Raw genomic sequence first — 14,638 nt, 5'->3', positions numbered from 1 at the left:
GTGCTAGTCTCCCGCCCAATGTAAAGCACAGCTTGAGACAGGGAGGGGTATTTAAAGACATGCGGGTTAGAAACACAGGTGCAAAAACAATGCTTGTGTACCAGCCATGCAGTTGATAATACAAAAAAGGCCATATATTTAGGGCAATGTGGATTTGCTCAAAGGATAACAGTTTATTAACCATTGTGAACACTGCATATTGTAATGCCGTTCACAAGGATCTGAATAGGAAAATGTTCGATGCATTTAAAATCTGACAGCACAGAATTGGTCAGAGTGACGCACTGAAGTCTCTGTTATGGACTTACTTCTTGGTTCTCACACACACACACACACACACACACACACACACACATACACACCCAACACCATCACCACAGAGCAGGTGTGTATGGCGGATCCCCATGTGTTAACTAGAACATTCTGGGTCAAAGCAGAGAAAAGAGCAGCGCTGACATATACAAAACCGAGGGGGCTGAGCAGCGACAGGAGGCCTTCATTAAGGCTGAATTAAGCATCACTTTGATGGGAAACCTAGATTGAGCGGAGCTTGGCACCACATGAAAGAGTGACCTTGGATTCTCCAATGCGAGGGATGCAGCGGGGCAGATTCGCTCTGTGCGATTCTCTCTGTCTCCCTCTCTTTTCACGCGCACGCACACAGACACACACACACACACTCACACACACACACCACAAACACCCTTCAGATTTGGAAAAAAAATGGGCACAAAGTCACGTATCAGAAGGCAGTTGAGAGAACAACTTCAAAGCCAGGCAGATGCTGGAACAGCATCCCCTGCATACATTTGCGGACCAACAGTCAATGTACCCTCAGGATAGGATTGAGGATCAGCACCTCGCTCCTGACCCCTTCATCAGCTCTCCATTAAGTCAAATGAATTCTTCACTAACAGGAAATAGATAAAAGAGGGAGGGCGAGATACACAGTGAGAGAGAGAGCAAAAGAGACCCAGAGAGAGAGAGAGAAAAAGAGATTGACAGTGAGAAAGACAAAGATGTAGTGACAAACACAATAACAATGAGAGATAAGAAAGGCAGAGAGAGAGAGAGAGAGAGAGAGAGAGAGAGAGAGAGAGAGAGAGAGAGAGACAAACACAGAGCAGTGGCAGTGAACTGATTTTTAAAAATGCCTACTGCCATGTCAATCCCAAATCCTCTGGTACCACAGTACATAACCCTAAACTCTGAACCTGGGAGCTCAAACCTGCTTCAGAATCCTAAAGAGCCATCAGCCTCCCATATAGATCATCACCTGTCCACCATGTCAAGGAGTGCCACTCTTTTTTTCATACAATTATTGCCAATGACAGTGCGCTGCTCCCTTTAGGGAGAAGTCAGCCCTGTGCTGGAAGTCTATGAGGCCATGCAAGATTCATATATTTCGAGGGGCTGAGCCTTTTGAATGAAGATGTTCTTCAGGGATCACCAAACATTTGATTTGGTAAATTATACATAAGTTGAACTGTGAAGGCTACAACCATCTAATTATGTCCCTTGGGATTTAAAACACAAACACACACACACACACACACACACACACACACACACACACACAATCTTCATCGCCATTAGATATTTTAGAGCAGTAGTTGTTCTCAACTGTTAGGGAAGAGCTTGAGTTACCAAAGGAGTGACAGAAACAGAAATAGTAGTATCCCTTTTCTGCATTTGTAAAGGGGATCTCCTTTGGACTGCATCCTATACGCAACAGTGAAAACAAACACTATTCCCAAAGGCTCATCTAGCCACATATCTATATCTGCTAGCAACCAAATCTACGGCTGAACCCTATTATTCAAGAACATGATACTAGCAGTTATGAAAGAAAAAGCAACGTGTATAAACAAATACACACAGGCACACAAATCTATAAACACACTCACACACACATACCTCTCTCTCTCTCTCTCTCTCTACCTCACACACACAAACACACTGGGGGGAGCGGGTTCTAATGAGGTCCTTAGAGATTATGCTGGACTGTCAGTCACTCTGTAGCCTGCTGACATGTGGTTGACAACGCCAATGAGGGTTTTTTTCCCCTTTCTATTCGAACAGAAAAAAAGCTTGTCAGGTTACAACACTGAAGATGAGCAATCTGGCGATGTGCAGAGCGAGAGAAAGAGGTGGATGGAAAAGATAAGGAGAAGATGAGCGAATGTTAAAATACAAAAAAAAAACATGGGGGTGGGAGGTTTTCATTAACATATTTATTTGTTATCAGTTGATGTTCTCAATTTGTATGGATTACTACAAAAAAAAGATTTAAAAAAAACTTTGCTAGGATAATAAATCCCTGCAGCAAAAGGTTGTGTTTTTTTAGAGGGAGAGCAAATTGATGACAAACATTAACTAACAGTGAGTGTGTGTGTGTGTGTGTGAGCACAACCCCTGGGTGTACTGCATTAATTTGAACACACACACAGCCTGTGCAGCACCTGGATTTCTTTGCTGGAGAGTAAAAAGGTGATGAATCTGCTAACTGAGTTTTCCCATGACATTCTCCTGGGGTGGGGGGGGGGGGGGGGGGTGAAGGGGGGTGAATGCTGGGTCGGGGTAGGGGGAGGCTTGGGTCTGGTGCTCCCTGAGCCGTGATCATCTGGGCTTCATCCCGTGAAATCCGTGACAATTACAGACGCAATCATGTAGTCCTCATACAGATCTCGCTTCATAACACGGGGCTTGGGCAGAGGAGCGCGTCGCCACGGTGCCAACGGCACAGGGGGTCCAGCGGAATGCCCAGCGAGATAGGAAAAAAAAGGAAAACCCAGGAATGAGGATGAGTGACTTTGCCAAAGTGAAAAAGGGGAGCCTTTGCACAGGGAAGAAGAATTGGGTTGGCAAAGCCCTGGCTTGCAGCAATAACTCACTCGCAGGAGGATTGCCACCCCTGAAATAAATTCTGTAATAAAAACAGAGGTCATGCTTCCTAGGGAGATTGTCTGTTTTTTGAGGGTGGGATGCTACGCTCTAGCTGGTCATGTGTCGACAGGAACAAACTCCATGAAATGCCTGGATGTGAGAGAGTCTGCTGACAATATAAGGCACTTCAGGCAACCTGTTGGTTTGAAACACTGAAGTAATCTATTTCTCTGCCTCCCAGAGAGCTCAGGTCCACCTTCCCCCCTCATAATGTGTATGAGTGTGTGTGTGTGTGTGTGTGTGTGTGTGTGAGCCCTCCGGCTTTGTCTCAGTGGGAGGGCCAGGGATCACACCTCATTGAGAAGGGATTTCGTCACCCAGTTCAGCTAAAGCTCCACAGAGACACACACACGCACAGGCACGCATGGACACACACACATACAAATACATTCAGAAGTGATTTCGTCACCAAGTCCGGCAAAGGCTCTAGCTAAACAACCTAACATCCATGGCGGTGTGACTCCGAAGCAGTTCCAGGGCGCTGGCAACATACAATTAACACTGGGGTGTGTAATTAGATCTATTGTTCAGTGTGTTATTATCACACAGTTACAGACAGAAAGAGGGAGTCGTTGGGCCCTCACCAATGGCTTAAGGGGACTCTCAGCACCTCAGACAAATACTACAGCATTGGACACACAGACACCAAATAACCATAAACCAACAGCAGCCTGCAAACACTTATAGAAACCCACACACTCTACCGTGCAACCACAACTACATTCTTCCTCAGAATCAGACTTACATCGCTTCTCAAGCAGGGCCGTTGCTAGGCCTATTTTTATTGTTTTGGGGTGGGGGGAGCTTGAGCCCCCTTCAGAAGAAATATGCTTCACTTATTCAAAGCTATCTGCATGCCTAAGCTATCAGTTATCATTGTCGTTCAAAAAACTATCAGAGATTGCACCATGCGCAACAAAGGGAAGGCTGCTCTAGGTTTTCCATTTCCATGTGCAACACACTCTGCAAGGAGGGAGTGATGTCCTAGGCCTCTAAACCATAATTGTCCAGCGACGTACAGCAGTTTTCCAGACTTCCATGTCACAACGGCATGTTGTTTACAGCATTTTGGTAAAAGATACTGATTACATGACATGAGAAATTCAACGTGAAAATCAAATAGGCTTATTGTTATCATAATGCTAACAGCATCCTGAGTGTAGCATTTGTCTGGACAGATCTATCGTGCTTAAGGAGATATTGCTGATTGCTGATGCTGAGTATTAACAGCAAAAGGGCTTTGTTTTGATGCATACTCTACAACGCCCACCACCCCCACACACATGATTATGATCAAGTTATTTTGCATACAATTGGGCTTTATTTTTGGCCTATTAAATGTGGATAAAATACACATGGTATGTTTTTATTGTTTACCATTGTAATATAGACTATTACTGAATCGCTGGAAAAATTTAAATCGTAAAAATGTCGTCACCTTGATTTTTCACAACTACTCTCAAATCGATAATAAGTTTTGTAAGAATCACTTAAGGACAGACTGTTTCTTTAAGTTTAGCCCCCGTCTCCGTCTGCTGAATGGAGTGTCGTTTTTCAGCGCAAACCCCTCCTCTCCTCTGCATTCTCAACAAACTGGTGGAGCCTTCTCCCTCTCTAAACGGCCAACAGAGTCTGGCTTTTCTGCCTGCGCATTCCCCGGCGGTTAACGCACTAGGAAAGACACTTATCCTCAAACCACGCGATTTTTTAGACTCGGAGTACTTATATAAATATGTTGTTTCGTACGAACTTATTTTGCAGTTAGCTCATTTAAATTTTTTTTACGCGAAAACGATTTTTGTTGTGGAGAGTGGACGCAACTTTGTGGGCTTTCGGTGCGTATTCCATGCGCATACACTCAGTAGTAAGGATCCATTTGTGATCAGACGTCCAGAGGCCTGCAGCGGTACACTCATGAGGATATTAGAGTGTGTTCTTGGTAGCGTTTTCGAAGTTCGCGTGGACCGTCTTAAGTTGCTTTCCCTTGTTTCCAAGGCGGAGTGCCGTGGACACACTCTGCCAGACGGAGAATAAGTAACATCGAGGACGTGAAGAACATACGTCTGCAAAGTTGTTGCATGACAGCGGGAAGCGACACCTGTATATTACATCTGAAATTAACCAGAAAGGATTCGGACTGATTTCTGGCTGAGTCTGTGATATCTGTAGTCATGGAAAAATCGGAGCTTTCTATACATGTCAACGAGGAGTTCTGAAAGCGTGGGAACTGGTGCTGCCTTTCTTGGTCGAGTTCACGCTCTGAGAATCTAAGAGGACCATAACACTTGGCTTGAACAAAGTTGATGCACAGTGCTTATCTAAATTATAACTCATTTTTGTGTGTGAGAGGAACACAGCGAAACCAGAAACATGCCACAACTCAACGGAGGCGGTGGGGATGACCTGGGGGCCAACGATGAGATGATCTCCTTCAAAGATGAAGGGGAACAGGAGGAAAAAATATCCGAAAATGTGTCAGCCGAGAGAGATTTGGATGACGTTAAGTCCTCTTTGGTAAACGAGTCGGAAAACAATAGCAGTTCTTCGGACTCGGAGGTAAGAGACCACGCGTGGTAGCCCATGACAGGCTAGTAGTGAGTAGTTACTCTGTTACAAGTAGTTAACCGTACTATGTCCGTGATCATACCCATTCCTTATGTTGACTTTGTTTATTTGCGATCAGCAGGCAGAAAGGCGCCCCCAACCAAGAACAGACTCAGAGCTATACGAGAGAGCCAGGGATTACTTTAGTGAAGGTAACAATCATTCTTGCCTCTCATACTTTACACCAGTTTTCCTGAAGCTATCCTTAAAAAGTTCCTCTTCCTTTGTCTATCCTTCTGTGTTTTGTCCCAAAGCTTTAAGAAGACAAGATGGAGGCTTATTTAAGAGTACCCCTTATCCTGGTTACCCATTTCTCATGATCCCAGACCTTACCAATCCATACCTTTCCAACGGCGCCCTGTCTCCCAGCGCGAGAACGGTGAGTTGTAGTGGACCACTGCTCCCCAAACTACACACAGTACAATTCAATTGTGCAAATGTATCTCCACTACACCAACGCTTGAAAAATGCATCTAGATATTTCTTTGAAAAGAAACAAGCGATGATGAGTTTGACCGCCATGTTTCTTTCAAGTGGCCTTTCAAGAACAAGTCAATAAGTTCTATGTGATTTTCCTCTTTTTCTCACAAGACAGTTTTGCTTCACTATAAGACGTTGTTTCATAGTTATCCACGGCTTGTTATTCAGAGATTATTCTTAAAGGAACTCGTAAAGAGTGCGTGGGTATGGAACGAACCTGAAAGTTTAGCTTCAGGGAACCTCTGACGGAAGTTACAAAAAAAGAAAAAAAAAGTCACGTCAACGTGACAGTAGTAATTCTGAAAGAGACTTTAACTTCGGTTAATGATATGTAGTTCCTATTTATTTACCCGACCGCATGCGTGTCATGTTTGTATGGTTCAATGTAGCTAACTTCATGCAGTATCCCAGGACTTCTCTGCCTCTCATGTGCTTGATGTAGGCCATACACATTGTAACTCAATTTCCTTGATTGTCAACTATGAAGCAACAAAATCGGGGCTAAACTATTCTATCTCTGGCGTTCTGGACTTTATAATCGTCTGTTAAAAATATATTTAAGTAACTATTTCATGTGCGCAGCACATTTCTGTCTGGATATGCAAACACTTAATACATTTGCACCAATCATGGCCTATTGCATTTCTGAATTAAATTACATTTCTTCATTGCTAGTTTTAAGAACTAAAGTGTGCTTACATTGGAGCATTTCTAAGACCATGCAAAGCGTTCTTTGTTCGTCTAATGTCCCACCCCGTGTCAAAAGGAAGAAACATGAGTTTATTTGGAATTTGTTTATTGTTGTAATTTGGGTTTCTGGTTTTGGCATGGTCAATTATTCCACCTCGTCTTTTTGAGTACTAGTCTCAAATAGAGTGTTATTATTTTTTCATCTCATTGCATAAATGTTTTGCTATTGTTGTTTCATTTCTTGTTAGGTGACTGGTTGGTTGGCTTTAACCATATAAAATGCTAAGGAAAGAAATTGCCCCTTCATGCCCTCCCAATGAAAGTGTGTGTAGTGTCCAGGTGACGTTAGTTTTAGCCACAGTGGTCAACATGTTGCCTGTAGTTTTCAAACTTGAGTAAATAGTTTTGTAATTGTGTCTACTAAGGGTCAGCGTGCCCCTTAGGGTGTCGGATCATTTCAAATAAATTGTCCAAGAAAAATATCCCCACATGATTTCATGTTGGCACGTATTACGGCATTAAACTAACTAGACATAGTTTGGGTCTTAAATATTTGTAGGCATAAAAACAAAAACTCAACGTTGAAGTCCTGAACCCCTAAATAGCGTGCTGTGGGCTCTAAATAAATGGTAATGCTATTGTTTATTTCTAACTTTCCATTCCCCTCCTCACCCCGAAATCATTATGTGATTTGATTGGAGCCAGCCAGGCATTCGTTTTGAAAAGGAGCTCCCCTCCACACACCCCCTTTCCATTTTTTTCCAGCTTTTCTGTCTCTTTTCTGCTATCCGAAATCAACTCTCCCTTCCTTTCTCTGCCATTCAATTAGAGAGGCGTTAGCGGGCTATTGTCATTCGGAGCAGGCGCTTGATGGCTTCATTGGAGGTCTCCATTGACACTCATTAGCTTAATGGCTACTTTCCATACACTGGATGCATACCAGTGGAGAGATCCTCTTTTGTCCCCTCAACCTATCCCGAGTTATCTGCACAGGGCCGACATCTTCAGGCATCATGTGCGTCTATTCTCTCTCTCTCTTCCGCAGTCCTTCGTTCCTCCCTGTCTATAGTTCTGGGGGTTTGGGTATTTTTCATTTTTCATGTTTATTCACTAGTTGGTGGTCTCTGTTTCCCCCATCTCTCATTGCTGGCAATTATCTTTGTTGATGTCGTTATCTTCCCGATTGATCAGTTTGCAAGCATTTGTAAAGGTAGCTTTGGTGATATTAAGGTGGTAAATTATATGGGAGTGTGCTGATGAAAGCATTTGGCTTTGTTGGAATCAAAATATAGATTTTCTCTTAAATTAAGATCATATGGATTTTCGCTGTAGTTAAAAATGATAATGTGCAGCTTTAAATCCGATCCAGATTTAGAACTTTCACCACATTGATATATGTGCACAAAGAATGCGATAGTTATCTCTTATTTATTATCCTAGCTCGCAGAAGAAGCAACATTGTTTTGAAACCTATGGTAATCCCAGAGTGCATCAGAGTGCATGACCCCTTGAAAACAAGGATGGGGCACAGAGTTTTGCTTTTATTTGGGTTTATGTTGAAGAACCCGTGCAAACAGAAAGGGCGGGACAGAGGGAGGGAGAAGGAGAGAAAGAGAGGGAGAGTGAGCGAGAGAGAGACTTACGCTGAAGACATTTCATCCTCCATAGCCTTTCTGAGTGTGGTGGGTGCGGATGTTAACCAAAGGGCCAAGGCCAGATAAGAGTCTTTGAGGCAGATGAGCTTATTCTGTCAGTCAGCAGCCTCTATGCTTGAAAGCATGGTTAGACAATGACTGACTGGCATAGTTTGAATATTCATTCAGTTATCTTAAGCTGCCACTGTGACAGTGGAGACTTAAGCCGTCAGATTCATCACGCAAAGTTTGGAAAACAAAATCAGGCGGACATGAAGGAGCTGCTCTGAATTTCAATTATCTGTTTAAAAGGGGAAAAAAAGAAGAAACAATTGGCGTGTTTTGAAACAAGCAGTTGAAGTATGCAGCCACTTCGCACTTGTGTAAACCAAGAATCCGTTTTGCTGTACTGTTTTCTGCTGAACATTTTTCAGAGATTTTTTTTCTGAGGAGTTTGAATAAGTTGTACAACATGAAGTTAAGCTCCTACAGTGGCCTATTCATGCAGACCTGCTATATGCACGAGAGAGGTCGAATTTGGTTCAGCAGATTATTGGATGGTCTGGGTTTGTGAATAAATCCACTGATGTGTGAAACCTCTAGTATGGGTTTAGTTATACAGAGAAAACTGTTATTGAGTTCCTCCCATTCTGAAGCCAACCAGAGTGCTAAAGAGAGAGAGAGAGAGAGAGTGAGTGTGTGTGTGTGTTTGTGTTTGTGTGTGTGTTTGTGTTTGTGTGTGTGTGTGTGTGTGTGTGTGTGTGTGTGTGTGTGTGTGGGGTGGGAAGACAGGAAAATATAACAAACCATGTCCTCCTCGGTGAACAATAGCAAGGTTGCATAAATAAAACATTTGGATTCAATGTTTACCAACACACACTGATATTTTCCCCAAAATGCCAACCTGTACGAGGGAAGAAGGAAAAGCGTTGAAAATGCTGTGTGGAGGCAGGGCCTGGCATACCTGTGAGATCGGAATAAGGAATGTAAACATGGCCAAGCTGAAAAAAAAAAAATATATCCCACATTGCTTTCCAATGTCTCTCCCTATCTCTGTCCTGCAGTAGCCCAGAACAGACCAAACTTGAGAGGTTAAGCGTAGTTTTAGGGCTGTACTTTTGACTGCATGAGTCGGAATGACTGATGGCCTTTGTGTGAGTCTTTATGACTGGTAACCCTTGTAAGCCGTTGTTTTGTTGTTGACTCTGCCGTTGTTTTTTGAGGAGCCTCTCTGCTTGTTGGTGGAAGCGAGTACATATTTCAGATGACGCCTGGAGCCCTGATGTTGAAAATGTAACTCAAAGCTGCCTGTAATTGTCTGTGGATTTGTTTACGTTACCCTTTCCCACGCAGTGTTGTACACGCAGCTCTTCTGTCCTATTTGCCAACTCAGTGAGATCTTGATAAACATTGATCTTTGGTTGACGGAGTGCACGCATTTGCATAATTATTTATTTTAGCAGTCTCCCAAGTGGTTATATTTTTATAATACATTTGGCCGACTGCTTTTTGAAGAGCTACCATTGAGGTGGCAGCTTTCGGTGTGTGCATTGCTGGACATGCTGCCTCACTCTGTGGACGCTGTGATGGAGCGGCACTCCAGGAACGGGCCCCAGGCCGGGGTTGCCTATGGAAGATGTTTATGGGCCTTTGCACAGCCCAGATTCCATAAAACAAGAGGACAAGGAGAGGAGAAAAGGAGACGAACACACAGATTTGCCATAATTGATTTAGAGCCTGCTCACAGCTGAATTCCTCAGTAATCCACTGGGACTTGAGGAGAAACTTTTCTCTCTCGCTCGCTCTCTGTCTCACGTCTTGGCTTTTGTGAAGATAATTTTTTTTTCTTTTCACCAGACCGTCTATCTTGTCACTAAAGTGAAGGAATGAAAGCGTCAGCATTTCATTACAGTGTCATTTTGCAATTTTGCAAGGATATTGTCTTTTTGGAGGTCATTTGTGTAATTGAACGTTAATGTTTTCGGTTAGCGGTGTATTGCTGTCTGATGGGTGTTTATGACAGATTTTTTTTTAAGTTTTGCGTTGGACATGTTCTAGAATTGAATTCATTTTCCAAACTCAGAATTTACTTTTCATGAGCATGCCTGGGAAACCTCTGTGGAAGCCCTACTTTTTCAGACCGTTTCCGTGGCAGCAACCCCATTTAGCCACATCCATGCTAACTATAGAGTTGCCATGCCTCTGTCTGCGGTAGCACACATGGCTATTGGTGCTTTTCCGATAACCAAAGTAGGTCTGGAAGTCGTATCTATGCATGAGTCTTGTGGACGAGCTCACAGCCATGTAGTCTGATTTCCCCCTCTGGAAAACACGTCCAGTCGCCGGTATGTCTATGCAGTATACTGTACGGCTACAATTTAAAGATCCTATGTTTATTTCAGGGGGCTGTTTTATTTTTTTCCCCCTTGGCACGGCGGGCTCTGCTAGAGCGCTTGACAGAAGGGCGATAGTTTAAACAATCTTCACCGCATTTCAGTCAACATGTTGACTTATTGAAAGAGCCCCTATGTGAACAACAGGCCCAGTAGTGCAGGGCTAAATCCCCACTCACTACCAGAAGAGCTGCAGCAGTGTGTGTGTGTGTGTGTCTGTGTGCCTGTGTATCTGTGTGTGTGTGTCTGTGTTTGAGGCCTTTCACAGACGCACAAATGCACCTTGGTGGAAGCGCATACTAAACTGTTTAGTCTTGCCTGTTGGGCTGTCAGTCATCGTCGGAGAGATCCCGGGGCTGAATGCACTGCCACGATGCCTGAACTCGCCCGGCACACCTCTTCCTCCTCTGCCTGAAGTCGCCCTGCTGCACGTTTTGGTATTTCAAAAATTAGGAGACTGACTTAAGTCAACAGTGGTATTGTCGTGCAATATAAAAGAATCTCTCCATGCGTAAGTGAACCTTTTTTTTCTGGCAAAGCTGCCCCAGTGACAGGCCTTGCTCCCTGTTCCCCACCCCAGCGGTAGTGCACCGGTGCTGAGGTGTGAGTTAGGGGTGGAGAGGGGAGGGAACTGGATGGCTGCTTCTCCACAGAGGCCACATTGTCCTTCTTTTTCATTTTGGCAAAAACTCTGTGCTATTTGTGTATATAGGTTCATGGGCATGTGTATGTTTGCGTTATACACTGTTTTAAGTAAATCAGAGACTTGGTGTAATTTCTAATTAAAGGCCTGTGTAAACGACACATGTAACTTTATTTATCTAATTTTAAGTATTGGTGATTTAAAAAAAAAAACGTGAATGTCTAACAGAGCCACTTGACTGTAGAGAGGTTCAGTAAAAGAAGTCAGAATGCTCTTTCTGGGAGCCATGACCTACTCAAAGGAGTTTTCAGTAGCAGACTTTTTCTTCGGTTAACTAGTGCATTTAATGTGTGTCTCATATAAGACCAGTTGATGAGACAGAAGGGAATTCTGTCCTTGAGAACAACTGGTTTGTAAAGCTCAGGGTCCCTGTGCTATGGGATTGTTGAGTAGATGCGACAGTACAATGAATTAGGAGACTGGAAATTAAACACTCAATGATAGACAGAAGGTTAGGGTGTTTTGAGGACTGGAATCCTTTAGGACTGATTGGGTTTTTCGAGTGTGAAACATAACCATGCCCCTCTCTCTTTCTCTCTCTCTCTCTTTTTCTCTCTCTCTGTCTCTCTGTCTTGCTCTCATTCACTCTTTCACTTTCTATCCTCTCCTTTTTTCTCTGTGGGGAGCAGGAGTTGGCATCCATCTCCTGCCATCCTTCGTTTGCCCACCATGCCTCTTTCTCTCTCTCTCTCTCTCTCTCACCCTCCCTCTTTCCCCTCTGCCGTTAGATATTCTGTTTATAGCACTCTCTGGTTCTTCAAGAGTATGGCCCATCCAGAACATCCGTAGCACCCTTTGAGGAATGGGTAACACACACACACACACACACACGCACACCCACACACTATCTCTCAGCAAACTCCCCACCACCGACCTCGTACATTCTGTGACATCAATGAAAACCCTTTGAAGTTCTCTTCTGAATTTCTGCATTAATGTTATTTTTTCCCCCCATCAGTTTATTGGCGCTGCCTGATCCTGACATTGATTCGGTACAAGCGTCTCTCGCTCTTGATGTGTTTGCCCAAACCTTTTACCGTCTTGTGTTTTATTACGAGATGGTTGTTATTAATACGCACAAATAGACGAAGATGAGCTCATTAGTGATCACTTGTGCAGTCGAAATGATTATTTGTCTTCTGCCCGAGATATAAGAGAGTACACATGGCTAATGTTGAAAGAGTCTTCCTCCTCTGAGTGGCTGCTCTAGCTGATGTTTGGCGCCATTGGTTCAAGTTAAAATTAGCAGGGTTGTAAATAATCTTGTTTTAATACCAACATTTTTTCGAAGCGATGATATCGGAGTCGTCTTGTGTTGTGAATGTTTTATTGCGGCAAGAGCAGAGTTTAGTTTTGTGTCCCCTTTCGCCTGACTTCCCTCTCCTGAGCTCCATGTATGCACTGCGAGGAGGAGCCTGCTGAAATCACTGTTAGCTCTGCAAATAAACTCCTTTAAACACTGACAAACATTATTTAGAAAACTTGAGTAAACAGATAGGGCAAGCCTGGCTGGATGGAGCCAGAGCATGCAGTATCAGGTTAATTTGCTGCTGGGGTTGTCTTAAGTTTGTTAGTTGCAACCTATGGTAGATGTCAACAGGACTTCTTGAAAGAGGTAGTTGTTGAGTGGTAAGATATATAAGAGTAAGAAAGCTATTGATGTCAAATGACACAGTCCATAGTGATATTGTCCATTACCATCAAACAGGTAACCACCAGCGTTGAAATGCACGAATGCTTTCTGTTTACATATTAAACTTCCCTATTGTCTACATTTATAACCGCTTTTCTAAGGAGCATTAAAGAATTCAGAATTTTTGGTGAAGGAGGACCATTCTTTGTCAGTCGTGACCGAAAACAAGTCAGTCAACCTTGGCAAGGCGATTTAGAAAGTAGAGCAGTCGTAGAAAAGAAAAAGTTGAAGTACAGGTATGAAGTGCTTGCTCATCTTGCTTTGAGCTTGACCTAGCGTATATCAAACCTGTTCTACTGGGCATATCTCCCCGACAACTCCACAGGCCTCTGGAGAGTGACAGATGGGCAGAGCATGGCTGTCACTGGGCAATTGGTTGGATGAGCTAAGCCTGTTGTAATGCGGACGTTTGGCTTGAGTTGTCCGGTGTGTGTGTGTGTGTGTGTGTGTGTGTGTGTGTGTGTGTGTGTGTGGAGGTGAGGGTTAAGCCTCGCGTTAGCGGCACGTTATGTGGAATGTGCCTCTCAAGAGGACCGTGGTGGCCAAACAATGCAGACTGGCTCTTCCAGCCCCTCCGGGCAAGACAATGCAGCTGCCTGCCTGCCAACCAGCCAGTCAGCCAGCCAACATGTCAAAAATAAAGAGCTTGTCATGTGAGAGAAAATGAGTTGAGTGGAGGTTGTGTGTGCGCACACGTGTGTGTATGTTGAGTTGAGGGTGTGTGTGTGTGTGTGTGTGTGTGTAGGACTTCTCATATGTCATGCGAATGCCAATCATGCCCAGTGCTATCCTGAATCCATGTTGCTACCTCTGTGTAAGGCCCCCCAGCCCCACCCCCTCCCATTTTAGGGGTGGAGGTAGCACCGGCTGACGCTATGACCTGGGTAATAGATCTCAACCCTGGATGATAAGGCTGCCAGCTGATTGATGAGTGAGGTGAGGATTGGGGGGTGGGGTGGAGGAGGAGGGTCCAGAGGTAGAGCCCCCCCCCGCCTCCTCCTCCTGCAACTGAGCCCCTCTGTTCCCCTCAGCTCATGTGTGGCCTTCACGTGGCCAGACTCGGGGTTTATTTCACATTAAGAACCATCAGCTCTCCTAAAACCATATACTAAGTGTTTCGCTCCATGCTAATAAAACCTGATTGTGCAGGGGGAGAGATGTGAAAAAAAAAAAAAAAAAACCTCTCCCAAACAGGGTTTCATCAGTCTGGTATTCCAAACAGATGGTTTCAGTTAAAACTGTGCAGCGGAGAGAATAAGTGAGGGAGAGGGAGAGAAGCTGAGAGGGAAGGAGAGAAATGAAAAGAGAGAGTGAGTGGAGGGTGAGAGTAGAAGGGGTGAGGTTTGAGGGAGGGAGGGAGGGAGGGAGGGAGAGGGGGGGGTGTAGTTGGAGACGGAGATGGAGTGGCGGTTTTCTCGTCGGGTGGGAGCTCTGCCTGGGCTTGAGATAGGGCCTGTTGTTTCGCCTTTGCGCAATATCCCAGCTAAGGGCTCCC

General features: G+C 44.2%; 1 protein-coding gene across 4 annotated transcripts in view; it reads left to right on the top strand.

The window, feature by feature from the left end:
- The first annotated feature begins 4,589 nt into the window (after nucleotides 1–4,589).
- The window catches only part of LOC308376632 (transcription factor 7-like 1-B), a 47,749-nt gene continuing 37,700 nt past the window's right edge, over nucleotides 4,590–14,638 (top strand). For 2 of the 4 annotated variants that reach the window (XM_080853040.1, XM_080853039.1), the window contains exons 1-3: nucleotides 4,590–5,502; nucleotides 5,633–5,702; nucleotides 5,805–5,929. In XM_080853040.1, coding sequence (XP_080709166.1) covers nucleotides 5,317–5,502; nucleotides 5,633–5,702; nucleotides 5,805–5,929 — 381 coding nt within the window. In that variant the 5' untranslated portion in view covers nucleotides 4,590–5,316. Of the gene's footprint in view, nucleotides 5,503–5,629; nucleotides 5,703–5,804; nucleotides 5,930–14,638 lie in introns of all 4 variants that reach the window. The other 2 variants (XM_080853038.1, XM_080853037.1) reach the window with 1 other exon arrangement.

This window comes from Sprattus sprattus (assembly GCF_963457725.1).
Source record: "Sprattus sprattus genome assembly, chromosome: 15".
Taxonomy (NCBI): Eukaryota; Metazoa; Chordata; class Actinopteri; order Clupeiformes; family Clupeidae; genus Sprattus; species Sprattus sprattus.
This window is presented reverse-complemented; position numbering and strand designations above follow the sequence as displayed.